The sequence below is a fragment of the Dictyostelium discoideum genome (assembly GCF_000004695.1).
Source record: "Dictyostelium discoideum AX4 chromosome 4 chromosome, whole genome shotgun sequence".
NCBI lineage: Eukaryota > Evosea > Eumycetozoa > Dictyosteliales > Dictyosteliaceae > Dictyostelium > Dictyostelium discoideum.
Genome location: NC_007090.3, coordinates 551,760 through 564,259, shown reverse-complemented (window position 1 = coordinate 564,259; position 12,500 = coordinate 551,760). Strand labels below are relative to the sequence as shown.

The window sequence follows — 12,500 nt, the reverse complement described above, 5'->3', positions numbered from 1 at the left end:
TAATTTAATGGTTCACAAAAGGATTTTTTAAAAAAAAAAAGGTTGGGTTTTTTTTAAATTTTTGCAAAGATTTTTTTTTTGGTTTTTTTTTAAAGGGCCCCCCAAAAAAAAAAAAAAACCCCATTTTTTTTCCCCAAAAAATTCCCCCTTAACCCCAATTTTTTTGGGTTTTTAAAAAAAAAGGGGGGGTTTTTTTTTTTTGGGTTTAAAATAAGCCGGGGATTCAAAAAGAATTTTTTTTTTTTAAAAAAAAAAAAAAAAAAGGAAAGGGGAAATTAAATTTTTTAAAAAAGGGGGGGGTGTGGATTAAATTAAAATTTTAAGGAAAAAAAAAAAAAAATTTAAATTTAAAAATTGGAAATTTTTTTTTTTTTTTTTTTTTTTTTTTTTTTTTTAATTTTGAATTGGTTAAAAAGTTATAATAATCGTTTATGTAGATGATGTTATTATAATTCGGAACCATCAATCGTTTGAATTTTTTTTTTTTTTTTTTCAATGGGTTTATATTATAAATAGTATGGCATTTAAATTTTTGAAAAAAAAAAAAAAGTGGGTTTGATAATTTCCTTTTTTAATTAATCTTTTTATCTTTTTTTTTTTTTTTTTTTCTGTTTTTCATTGAATTTTTATTCACCAAATGGAATGTTTGGTGAATAATTATTAAATTATATAATATTCAAAAAAAAAAAAAAAAAAAAAAAAAGTGGAAAAAAAAAAAGAAAAAAATCAAGATTGATTGGCAGGCATTTATTTATCCTTTTTTTTTTTTTTTTTTTGGCTTGTTTGTATTTTTTATATAAGCTCAAATTTTTTATTGGCAGGATTTGAAAAGTTTGTAGATTTTTATTTTTATTTTTTTTTTTTTTTTTTTTTTTATTTTTTGAATTTTTATTTTTTTATTATTTTTTTTTTAATATCAAATCCAGCACCTTTTTTTTTTTTTTTTTTTTTTTTCTATAATAAAAAACGAACAACCCAATTTAAAAAATGGCCACATCCTATTCGGCTAATAATGGTCAAAATGAAGAATATACATTTGATGCATTTGAAGATGGTTCATCTAGTAAGTACATCAACAAACAACAACAATAAACAGTTCAATATTCTTTTTAAAATTTTTTTTTTTTTATTTTTTTCCCCAAAACCTTACTAATAAAATTTTTTTTTTTTTTTTTTTTTATTTTTATAATAATAATAATAATAATAATAATAATAATAATAATAATAATAATAATAATAATAATAATAATAATAATAATAATAATAATAATAATAATAATAATAATAATGATAATAATTATAAATTATAATTTTTTAAATATTTAATTTTTTATATTAAAATGATATACACATATTAATTTTGAATAGAATTGGTTGGAGAGCAACAATTAACTAAACTTAATCAATTTGCAGTTGATTATGCACAACAAATTTGGAAGATAGAAGAAGCATTAGATGAAACATTAAATGAAGTATGGGATATAAATATAGATCCAGTTTCAATTTATAATAAACCTCATGAACAATTAGATTTAATTGAATTGGTTAAAACTGATCATAAAATTTTCAATAAAGTAATATTAGTATTCTCTTCAATTTGTAATCAAACTAGAATTTTAAAAGAAACAGTAAGTTACATTAGTTTAATTCTAATTTATTATTAAAATTATTATTATTAATATTATTATTTATTATTTATTATTTATTATTTATTATTATTTAGGCAGAAAGTAAATTTTATTCACCATTAACAGTATTTGGAGAGATTACAGGTGAATCATCAGAAGGTGATGTACAAATTGAAGTTGGTAAATTATTACCATTTATGATTGATTTATCAGCATTTGTAAATAGATGTTATTCATTAATTAGAAATATTATTAGTCAATTTGCATCGATCTATCAATCACAAAAGAATATACATACACAATTCTTTAAGAATGTTCATTTACAAGCTGTCTATTATTCAATGATTGATATATTTTCAGTATTAATAAATTTAGATAGTATAATTACACAAAATACTGCTTTAGATTCATCTTGGGGTAGATATTTAAGGTATGTTATAAATAATAGTAATAATAATATTAATAGTAATAATAATAAGAATTTTATTATATATATATATATATTAATTAATTATTTTTTTATTTTAATATAAAAGAATGGTAAAATCAGTTAAACAAGAACCAAATAAATATTCAGTTAGTGGTGAAGAAGATAAATTATGGCAATTAGAGAAATTATTATTATCATTAAAAGGACAATTATTGGAGGGATTTATATTTCAATCATGTATTCAACAAGAGTTTGATTTTCCAGGTGTTATAGATGTTAAAGGTAATAAAGTTTTGAAAGCAGAGTTTCAATATAATGTAAAGGTTTTATGGAGTATGTTTGGTACAAAGATAATGGATTCATCTGAATTGAATTTACGTGAGAGATTCCCAGGTTTCATGGGTTTATATGCATTTTACATAGCATTATTCAAGGATATCACCGATAAATCATTCTTTAAACAGGTTTGGGAAGTTACAAAACGTGTACCAATGGTATCGATTAATGTTAATGTGTTTTGGTTTCCAGCGGATTTCATTCAACAGTTGATGCCTGGTATGATAAAGATTGTAGGTTCAACTTTTAATCATATGGAGATTAGAAGAGATTATTTACGTAATGTGGACAAAGAGTTTAGTGGTCGTGTCAAGTCCTATTATCTCCAAGTGAGCAGATGGATGGTACGTATGGAGAGTAGTCAAACTAGAGGCGGTACACTATGGGATGTGTCGTTGTCAAAGGTGGGTCAAATCATTCAAGGTGTTCAATTGTCATATCACATTTCTCATTTGCTCAAGACAATGATTGGTTTACATATGCATTTGACCGCACCATTGAAGTCATCAGATGTACGTAAGCTATTCCAATGTGCAGAGATGTTGAAATCCATAGAGAATACATTTCATCGTAGATCCGCTATGATCTCTGCACACATTAGCATGATGGTTCAACAATTGACCGATATTATCAATGAAAAGTTAAATGTGGTTAGATCGAAATACGCAGGTCGTTCAAATTATTCAGAGATCGAATTGGATGTAATTGTGGCCCTCTCATTATGCTCGGATCTATTATGTGGAGTTGCAACCAATGAACGTATCACAGTGGTACGTTTATGTTTAAATGTCATCTATCAGTCAAATATACTCAAAGAGAATGATATCGAAGAGTTGCGTCTTCATATAAAGAGATTGGAATTCATATCGGATATTGGTAAAATTGTAAAAGCAAGTTGTGATTGTTCCATCCTTTTTTGGTCAAGAGATTTATTCCCAACCTATTTACAATTCCTCTACCAAAATCCTTCTCAAGCCACCTCACTTCAATATACATTGACAGGTTTAAAGGATGTAGTCTCGGTTTTGGATAAAGCAATTCATGTAGATAATGCTAAACAAAGATTGATCGATGTTTATCGTAATGAAATGGAAGAGATGATCGATAAGAATATCATTCAACCATTGGGTAAAGATGTTGAAACCGATCTTCGTTTACATATTCATGCATTCTTAAACATTGAAGAGAAAGATCCATTCAAGACTGGTATCAAAGAATTTGGTAAATTCCTCGAGTTGAAACCATTGCGTTTCTTTGATCGTACCATTGATATCAAATCAAGAATCTCTCATTATTTGGATCAAACATTTTATAATCTAAACACTGTAGCACTCTTTGATTGGAAAACCTATTCAGAGATGAGAAATATGGCATTCTACAAGTATGGTCTACAATTGTTGGAGGTTCATTTACCAGGTTCAACATTGGAGCAAGGTTTGGATGTCTTAGAGATCATGAGAAATATTCATATCTTTGTATCACGTTATAACTATAATCTTAATAATCAAATTTTCATTCAACGTTCATCAAATAGTAAAACATTAAACACCATCAATATCACACACATCTCAAATTCAATTCGTACTCATGGCTCTGGTATTATGAATACCACAATCAATTTCGCCTATAGATTCTTGGTTCAAAAGTTTTCCATCTTTTCAGAGTTTCTCTTTGATGATCAAATTAAATCAAAACTCTACAAGAATATCAAATACTTTAGAGAGAATAAAGAACAATTGAATAATATGTACCCTTCAGAGTTGGTGACAGAGTTGGAAAGAGACATTAGACAATTGGGTGTCTCCGAGACTGGTTTAACCTTTTTAGATCATTTTAGACTTTTAATCACTCATATTGGTAATGCTATGGGTTATATTAGATTGGTCAGATCCGGTGGTTTACACTATTGTAGTAATGCTATCAAATTCGTACCAGACTTGAAAAAGATTCCAAAATTCCAAGATTTAACCTCAAAAGATGCCCTCTCACCTGAAACAATTCAAGCTAGTACCAATTTGGATTCAATCATTCATAATCTTTCAAATAATTTATCAGAGGGTACTGAATACTTTAAGATGTTGGTAAACGTTTTCGCTACAGAGTTTCGAAATATCGCTAATCAACATTTAAAGAATTTCTATATCATCGTACCTGCCTTGGCCTCAAATTACATCGATCATATGATCAATAGTAAAGATAAACTCTTTAAGAAATCAAAAGCAATCGGTGCTGAAGCTTTATTATTCACTGATGATGGCTTTGCAATTGGTTTGGCTTATATCTTAAAATTATTAGATCAAAATAAAGATTTCGATTCTCTTCATTGGTTCGATCGTATTCAATTGAAATGTGAAACTGATCAAAAGAGAATGTTGGCTGAAGCAAATGCAAAAGGTATCAAAGAGGATCAAAATCATTTAGCAATTAAAAAGATTCAAAATTTCCAACAAGAATATGAATTATTTAAATATTCTTTCTCTGGTTCAAGAATTTTCTTTAAAGATTAAAAATAAAAAAAAAAAAAAAAAAAAGTAATAATAAATAATACAAATAATAAATAAAAAATAATTAATTAAAAAAAAAAAAAAAAAAAAAAAAAAAAAAAAAACACCAATAAAAATAAATTTTAAAAAACAAATAAATAAATAATAAATTAAATCATAAAGAATATTTATTTGTTTATGTGGGATTAAAATTAAATAAATTATTTTCATCATCATTGTCTCTTGAATTTGTATTGTTTTGTGTTTTATAATATTTAAGGAAAAAAAAAAAAAAAAAAAAAAAAAAAAAAAAAATTTTTAAATATCCATTTTGGGTATATTGCTTGGTAAATTGGAAAATTGTAATCAACAATGGTATTGGGTTTAAATTAATTTTTAAATGACCAGTAGTAATTACTATTATTTTACACTTATTCTCTAAATATATTTAAAAAGATTTAGTTTGACAAAAGTTTTTTAAAAAAAAAAAAAAAAAAAAAAAAAAAAAAAAAAAAAGTATAAATGTAATTGAAATGATCTTTTTAAAATTTTATTTTAAATGAGATAATTTGAAAATTCTAATAAAACACTTGTCTTGTTCTTCCAAACTCTGGTTCAGAATAGATGTAACCTCTATCTATTATTTTAATTATTTTTATTATTAATATTAAAAATAATATTAAAAAATAAAATAAAATAAAAAAATACTATCCCATACCTCTACCTTGTGCACCTGCATTATTAAACTTCATCTTTATTTGCTTTTTATTATTTATTTTTTTGTGATAATTTGAAAAAAAAAAAAAAAAAAAAAAAAATTCCCAAAACCATTTTATAGATTTTCTCAATCAATTTTTTTATTATAATAAAAAAAAAAAAAAAAAAGATATTTTTAAAAATATCTTTCAAATTTGAAAAAAATAAAAAAAACATTTAAAAATATCTTTGAAATTTGAAAATAAAAAAAAAAAAAAAATCAAACAGTATCTATTTTCTATTTTTAAATACATAATTATTTTATTTTTATTTTATTTTATTTTATTTTTTTTTTTTATTAATAATTATTAAATTAATGAAAATAATGATAAAATTAATATTAAAATAAAATTAATTTTTAATATATAAGAGTTATTATTATTATTTGTAGTTGTTGTTGTGGTAGTAGCGATTGTTGAATTAATAGGTTCAACATTTTTAGTTGATTTTGGAGGTGATGTTACAGGTGGTTGAGTGAAATATCTATAGAGATATTGTTGATCACATACTGATGGTTGTAAATAAGGATTACAAACTGAAGGAGGGAAAGCATCTTTAATTGTTGGAGTGGAAAGAGAATGAGTTGAGGCATTCAATTTTTCCAGGATTAAATTACATTGTAAAGGTAAATCCGATTGATAACTATAAGAAGCTGATAAAACATTTGAATTCATAAATTGAGTTGTCATATTTGAAATTAAAGAGAGTAATTGATTAATAGTATTTTGAGATTTCTTACTAATTGAAATACCTTGGCTCCAATATTGGAATAACTCTTTTCTTAAAGCAAAACTATCCAATTGATTAATTTCAGTAACCATTGGAATGAATTGTGATCTAATTTCATCGAATAATGTATAATTATGATCTGGTGATAAAAAGAATTCAAATCTTTTACCAAATGGGAATAATCTTTGTTGTCTTGGGAATTGTGGTTGAATTTGTAATTTATAATCGAAAACACATTTATAAGGAGATTTATCTTCATATTCTTCAGAGAAACATTGACAACCATTATCAACTGATGCAGTGATAGCATTATGAAGTTTCCAAAAGAAAGCAGCGATTGATTTCTTATCAGTTGGTATTAAGGTTGAAAGTTTACCATAGGTATCACCTCTAATACCACCCATTAATAAATGTTCAATTGGATAATAACGTATTGCCTCATTATCGATTGGATCCTTTGCGTATCTATCGTTTACAAAGATTCTAGAGATTTGATGTTCTCTACAAATTGGACATGGATGTTGATAAAGGAATGATGTAATAAAGTTTTTAACCTTTTGAGTGAGTTGATTATAAATCTCTTTTGAATTACTATCATTCTCACATTGAGAATCTGAAATTCTTTGAGCTACAGTATGAAAAATAAACCATAAACTTCTGCCCATATATGATGGATAACCTGCTCTAATTTGTTGATCTGCAGTATAATCGGTACCAGTATATTTATCTAAAAATGGTATATATAAACCTGAATCATAATCCATTCTACGATTTGAATTCTCTCTTTGTTTATATTCACTATGAATATAATCACCAATTATAAACCAAACTTTTTGTTTCAATGGTTCACTGTTGAAATTTGTTCTTAAATCACTTGAAACAAATTCAAAATCCTCTATTTTACTACCATTAAAACCACAAGTGAATGCATTCAATGCCAATTGTAAATAAGTTGTATCCCAAATTGTAGAATTTTTTGAAAAGGGTGGAGGTTGATTAATATTTTCAATGAAAAATTTACGAAATTCAATTAATTGTGCTTCACATTCAACATCAAATTGTAATGCAATATAAAGATCTAAATAATTAATTGCCATTGATCTAAAATCTGACCAGTAATAATCTCTACCAGTTTTAACTTGATATTCTTCACACCATTCTTGATCAGTTAATGATGCTCTATAACCAGTTGCACTTAAAAAATGAAAACTTGACTGTTGAATTTGAATTCTTTTTGATCTAATTTCTGATGATCCATAAATAAAATTTAAAAATATAATAAAAATTATTAAATTTAAATAAAATAAATTAATTTTTTTCATTCTTTAATATATTTAAAAAATTTTGAAAAAAATAATAATAATAATAATAATAATAAAAATTAAAATAATAATAAAATATTTTTTTTTATTTATTTAATTATTTATTTTTCTTTTTATACTATTTATTATTTTTAATTTATAAAATAAAAAAAAAATAAAAAAAAATAAAATTATGAATGAAATGATTTATTTTTTTTATATTATCTTAATTTTTTTTTTTTTTTTATTTGTATTATTATTATTTAAGTAAATTTATAAAATAAAAAAATAAACCAAAAAAGAAATTTTGTATAAATAACTTTTTTTTTTTTTAAAAAAAAAAATCATTTAAATTATTTAAATTAATTTTTTATTTTTACATATTTGTACAGATAAAATTAAAAAATAATGATAATAATAAAAAATCATAATATTAAAAAAAAAATACCTTAAATTAAGATTAATATTAAGTATTATATTAATAAGTAACCACACCAACAAATTCAGTATAATAAAATAGATTTTCACACTCAACTACACTAAACTATATAAAAAAAATCACCACCATCTACCCCTACCCCCTTTTTTATTTATGATAAGCTGGAGTGTTTTTATTTTTTTTTTTTTTAATTGTATTTATAAAAATTAATGATATAGTATATATGTATTTTTATAAAAAAAAATAAAAAAATAAAAATTAACAAGTAAAGAAAGTAGTTCAAGATAATAATCAATATTAATATTGTCTTAAAATTAAATATATAAACTTTGATTTGTATATATCAAACTTTCCAAGATTGATTTATATTGAGCAATATCTCAAAAAAAGATTTTATAAAAGAAAAAAAAAAAAAAAAAATTCCAATTTCAAGAAAAAGGTGATTGTATGAATAATTGTACAAAAAAAAGAGAAACAATTAAAATTGTTGATATTTATTTTTTTATTTAATTAATTTCAAATAAAACAATATTATATTTTAATAATTATTAATACTAAAAAAAAAAAAAAAAATTATTTTTATTTTTATTTTATTGTTATGGATAATTTTTAATTTTTTATTTATTTATTTATTTATTTATTTATTTATTTATTTATTTATTTATTTATTTATTTATTTATTTATTTATTTATTTATTTATTTATTTATTTATTTATTTATTTATTTATTTTTATTTTTTTATTTTTATTTTTTTTATTTATTTTTTAATTGTAACTGATACCTAAATTAAGTAACTGTAACCTACTATTTTAACCAAAATAAAGGATATTTATAAATTTTATGATTACTTAAATTAGATTTTATGATTTGTATTAATTCTAATGATTGATTTATATTTATAGATAATTTAATTGTTGGATTACAATAATAATATTTAATTATATGAATATTATTATTTTCAATTGCTTTTTTAATTATAAAACCATTAATTTTAAATGTATCAATTGGATAATGATTTAATAATAAATCACAAACTTGAACATTACCATCAATAAAATGTTGATTAAATACATCATCATCACCCTCATCATCATCATTATTATTATTATTATTACTATTATTATCAATATTAACTGGAGAAAATAAATTATTAAAAAATAAACTTTTTAAAGATTTTTGAAATGATTGATCTTGATAAATTTTTAAAAGATTTTCTTTTTCAATAATTTTTATATCACTACTATTATATTCTTCTTTTGCATATTCTTCTTCGTCATCATCTTCATCTTCATCTTCATCATCTTCATCTTCATCATCATCATCGTCTTCATCATCATCTTCATCTTCTTCGTCTTCTCCTTCCCATTCTTCCTCTTCTTCTTCTTCTTCTTCTTGTTCTTCTTCTTCTTCTTGCTCTTCTTCTTCTTCTTCTTGTTCTTCATCTTTTTCAGAAGTTTTTGGTGATGAGATAGATATTTCATGGAATGGTATATTTTTAATTTTAATATCTTTTAAAATTTTAAAAATTAATGATAATGCATTATCTCTTTTTTCAATTTGAATGAAATGTTGATAAAATAAATTTCTATATTCATAATCTTGAAGGAAATCGGTGAGGTGATCTAAAAATTCATATTTGAATTGTTTAGATTTGAATGAGATTTCATCAACTTTTTGTAACTTTTTTAAATCTTTAAATCTTTGGAAATGATTACTTAATAAGTAATCAATCTCTTTATAACTACTATAATCGGAGTCCAATGATAAACAATTCAATGAAAATAATTTAACATTGAAATTATTTAACATGAATGAAACCATTGAATATCTACCACAAGATATCGATGCACAATATAAATCATATTGAAATTCCTTTTGATAAAAATTAAATTCAATTAATCTTTGTAATGATTCTTGATCTGCAATTAAACAAAATAATTCCAATACTTCATCTGAAAATTTAAATGAATTAACTAATTTTGGAAATTTAATAATTGATGAATTATCATTTTCTTCTTTTTCTTCACCCTCTTCACCTTCTTCTTCACCTTTTTCTAATTCATTTATCATTGATTTTGGTGGATAAGGTTTTGTAATAAATTTTGTTTGAATTGATTTTGAATCTCTATTAAAAGTTAATAAACTTGTTGATAATAGAGTTGTTGATGGTGAATTAAAAATTGAATCAATATGTGGAAACAATGAATCCATTCTTTGTAAACTGTCATCACTATTATATTGATTTAATTTATTTTTATCATCATCATAATTATTATATTGATTTAATTTATTTTTAATTGGTTCTAATAATTTGAAAAATAAATCAACTCTTTTAATATTTAAACAATAAATTAAATTTGAATTTACACTTGCAGTAAATGCATCAGAAAACGTTAAATACATTTTCTCTATTGATTTATCTGATAATTCTTCAACTAATTTTAAAAATATTTCATCAAATGAATTTTTAAATTTAAAATTATTATTATCAGTACTGCTACTACTACTACTACTATCACTACTACTAGTAGTAGTAGTACAACCAAATATAAAATCGAATGAGAATATATCAGGTTTTAAATAATAACTAATATTATATGAATCCAAATCAGTGAATTGAGCTGAAGAATCATAATGTTTATAAAAATTATTATCTAATATATCAGTGATGAATGGTGTTGTTAAGATGAACAATGTTAATTTAATATCTCTAATATGTAGATAATAAAATGAGTGATATAGTTCATGTTGAATTGTAATTGAATTATCTTTAAATAAATTATAAATTCTAAAGAGTTGTTCTTTTGTTACGCCCTTAATTTGAATGAATTTCTTGAATAAATAATTCAACAAATTATAATAAAATTTATTTGTTTCTTCTTTTTTTTCTTTTTCTTTTTCTTTTTCATTTGAAAAATAAAAATAATTTTTATCATTTTTAATAGTATCAATTTTAGGACGTGATTTAATTATTATCAATTCAATTAAATTCATTAATTCTTCAAGAGAGTAACCATAACGTTCAATCTTGAAATGATAAATATCCCAAACTGTATTAAACAAGTAATGTCTACATACATTAAAACTAATTCTAAATTCATGTGGTAAGATGAAATTATAGAATTCGCCATCACTATTATCAATACAATTGGCCCAAAATTCTAAAAGTTTAAAATTCTTGAATATTATTATTTCATTAACAATAGTACGAGCTGCAAATTCATTTAGTGGGCGTTTAATAGCCTTTAAATCGATTTTAATATTATTACCATTATTATTTTTATTATCATAACAATAGATTGACAACTCTTTCAAAAAAGCTTTTAAAGTAAGTTCTGAAAAATTTTTAAATTCAGTATCATTTAAATAATTCACCAAACCATTGATACTATAACCACTTTTACTATTATTATTTAAAATAAATTTAAAATTACTATTTGGTGGTGAAAATGGTAAATATACATCAAGACTATTTATAAATCTTAAAGTATCTATATCATTTTCTTGAATTGCTTTAATGAAATTATTAAGTAACAATTTATCAATACCAAGATCCATTATACCCTTTTGAAATGCATATTTTAAAAGCTCCAATGAATCAAATATAAAGATATTTGCAAACTTTTTTGCTATTTGCCAAATTATATTTTTTTGGGTGTTTGCAATCCAATCAATTGTTGAAAAATCTTTAATTCTAAATCTGAAATAAATGTCACCATCTAAATTGTTATTATCTTTTGTTTGTCGTCTTTCTTCCTCATTAATATCATCATCATCACTAATATCAAGATCTAAATTAATATTATTTTTCATTTTTCTGTAATTCATTTTATTATTACCATTATTATTATTATTATTATTATTATTAATATTATTATTATTATTATTATTATTATTATTATTATTATTATTTTGATGTACTTCAAAACAATTAAAAAATGGTAAAAATTCTTGTTTAATTGGTTCTAAACTACCATTTGTAAAGTGTCTAACTGGAATTTGATTATATGAACCAAATGATAAAATACTATCGGTTAAAGATTCTTTATACTTTATTATATATTGTTTTTTAAGTGATTTATCACCTGTTATTGATGTTATTAATCTATATAAATGTTTTAATTTTTCATCTTCCCCCAAACCTTTCTTATTTTTGATGATTCGATTGATATTTTTATTTATATGTGTTGGTACATTAAATTTATAAAATTCTTTAAAATCCAATACAGTTTCATCAAATGATTTGAAGATATTAAAATATAAATTTGGAGAAAATGAATAAAATCTTTCATGAATATCTAATTCTAATAATTGATTCTTTAATTCAATTGATTTTAATGATTTAAATGATTCTATATCAATTTGTTGTTTAACAATTTCTTCTTCTTTTCCTTCTT

General features: G+C 22.3%; 4 protein-coding genes across 4 annotated transcripts in view; 1 reads left to right on the top strand and 3 right to left on the bottom strand.

Annotated features, from left to right (window-relative positions):
- Positions 1 to 987: 987 nt before the first annotated feature.
- On the top strand, positions 988 to 4,901 carry DDB_G0283355 (hypothetical protein; the record flags this gene model as incomplete). Its single annotated transcript, XM_634017.1, has 4 exons — positions 988 to 1,063; positions 1,369 to 1,628; positions 1,724 to 2,058; positions 2,165 to 4,901. The coding sequence occupies 4 exons, from the start codon at positions 988 to 990 to the stop codon at positions 4,899 to 4,901; spliced, it is 3,408 nt and encodes a 1,135-aa protein (XP_639109.1).
- Positions 4,902 to 5,455: 554 nt separating this feature from the next.
- On the bottom strand, positions 5,456 to 5,629 carry DDB_G0283353 (hypothetical protein; the record flags this gene model as incomplete). Its single annotated transcript, XM_634016.2, has 2 exons — positions 5,456 to 5,514; positions 5,596 to 5,629. The coding sequence occupies 2 exons, from the start codon at positions 5,627 to 5,629 to the stop codon at positions 5,456 to 5,458; spliced, it is 93 nt and encodes a 30-aa protein (XP_639108.2).
- Positions 5,630 to 5,941: 312 nt separating this feature from the next.
- On the bottom strand, positions 5,942 to 7,684 carry DDB_G0283373 (hypothetical protein; the record flags this gene model as incomplete). Its single annotated transcript, XM_634015.1, has 1 exon — positions 5,942 to 7,684. The coding sequence occupies one exon, from the start codon at positions 7,682 to 7,684 to the stop codon at positions 5,942 to 5,944; it is 1,743 nt and encodes a 580-aa protein (XP_639107.1).
- A 1,223-nt stretch (positions 7,685 to 8,907) lies between these two features.
- DDB_G0283351 (hypothetical protein) overlaps positions 8,908 to 12,500 on the bottom strand; it is a gene marked incomplete at both ends in the record, with an annotated part of 4,812 nt that continues 1,219 nt past the window's right edge. The window contains one exon of the mRNA XM_634014.1: positions 8,908 to 12,500. This exon is cut by the window's right edge and continues 1,219 nt beyond it. Coding sequence (XP_639106.1) covers positions 8,908 to 12,500 — 3,593 coding nt within the window.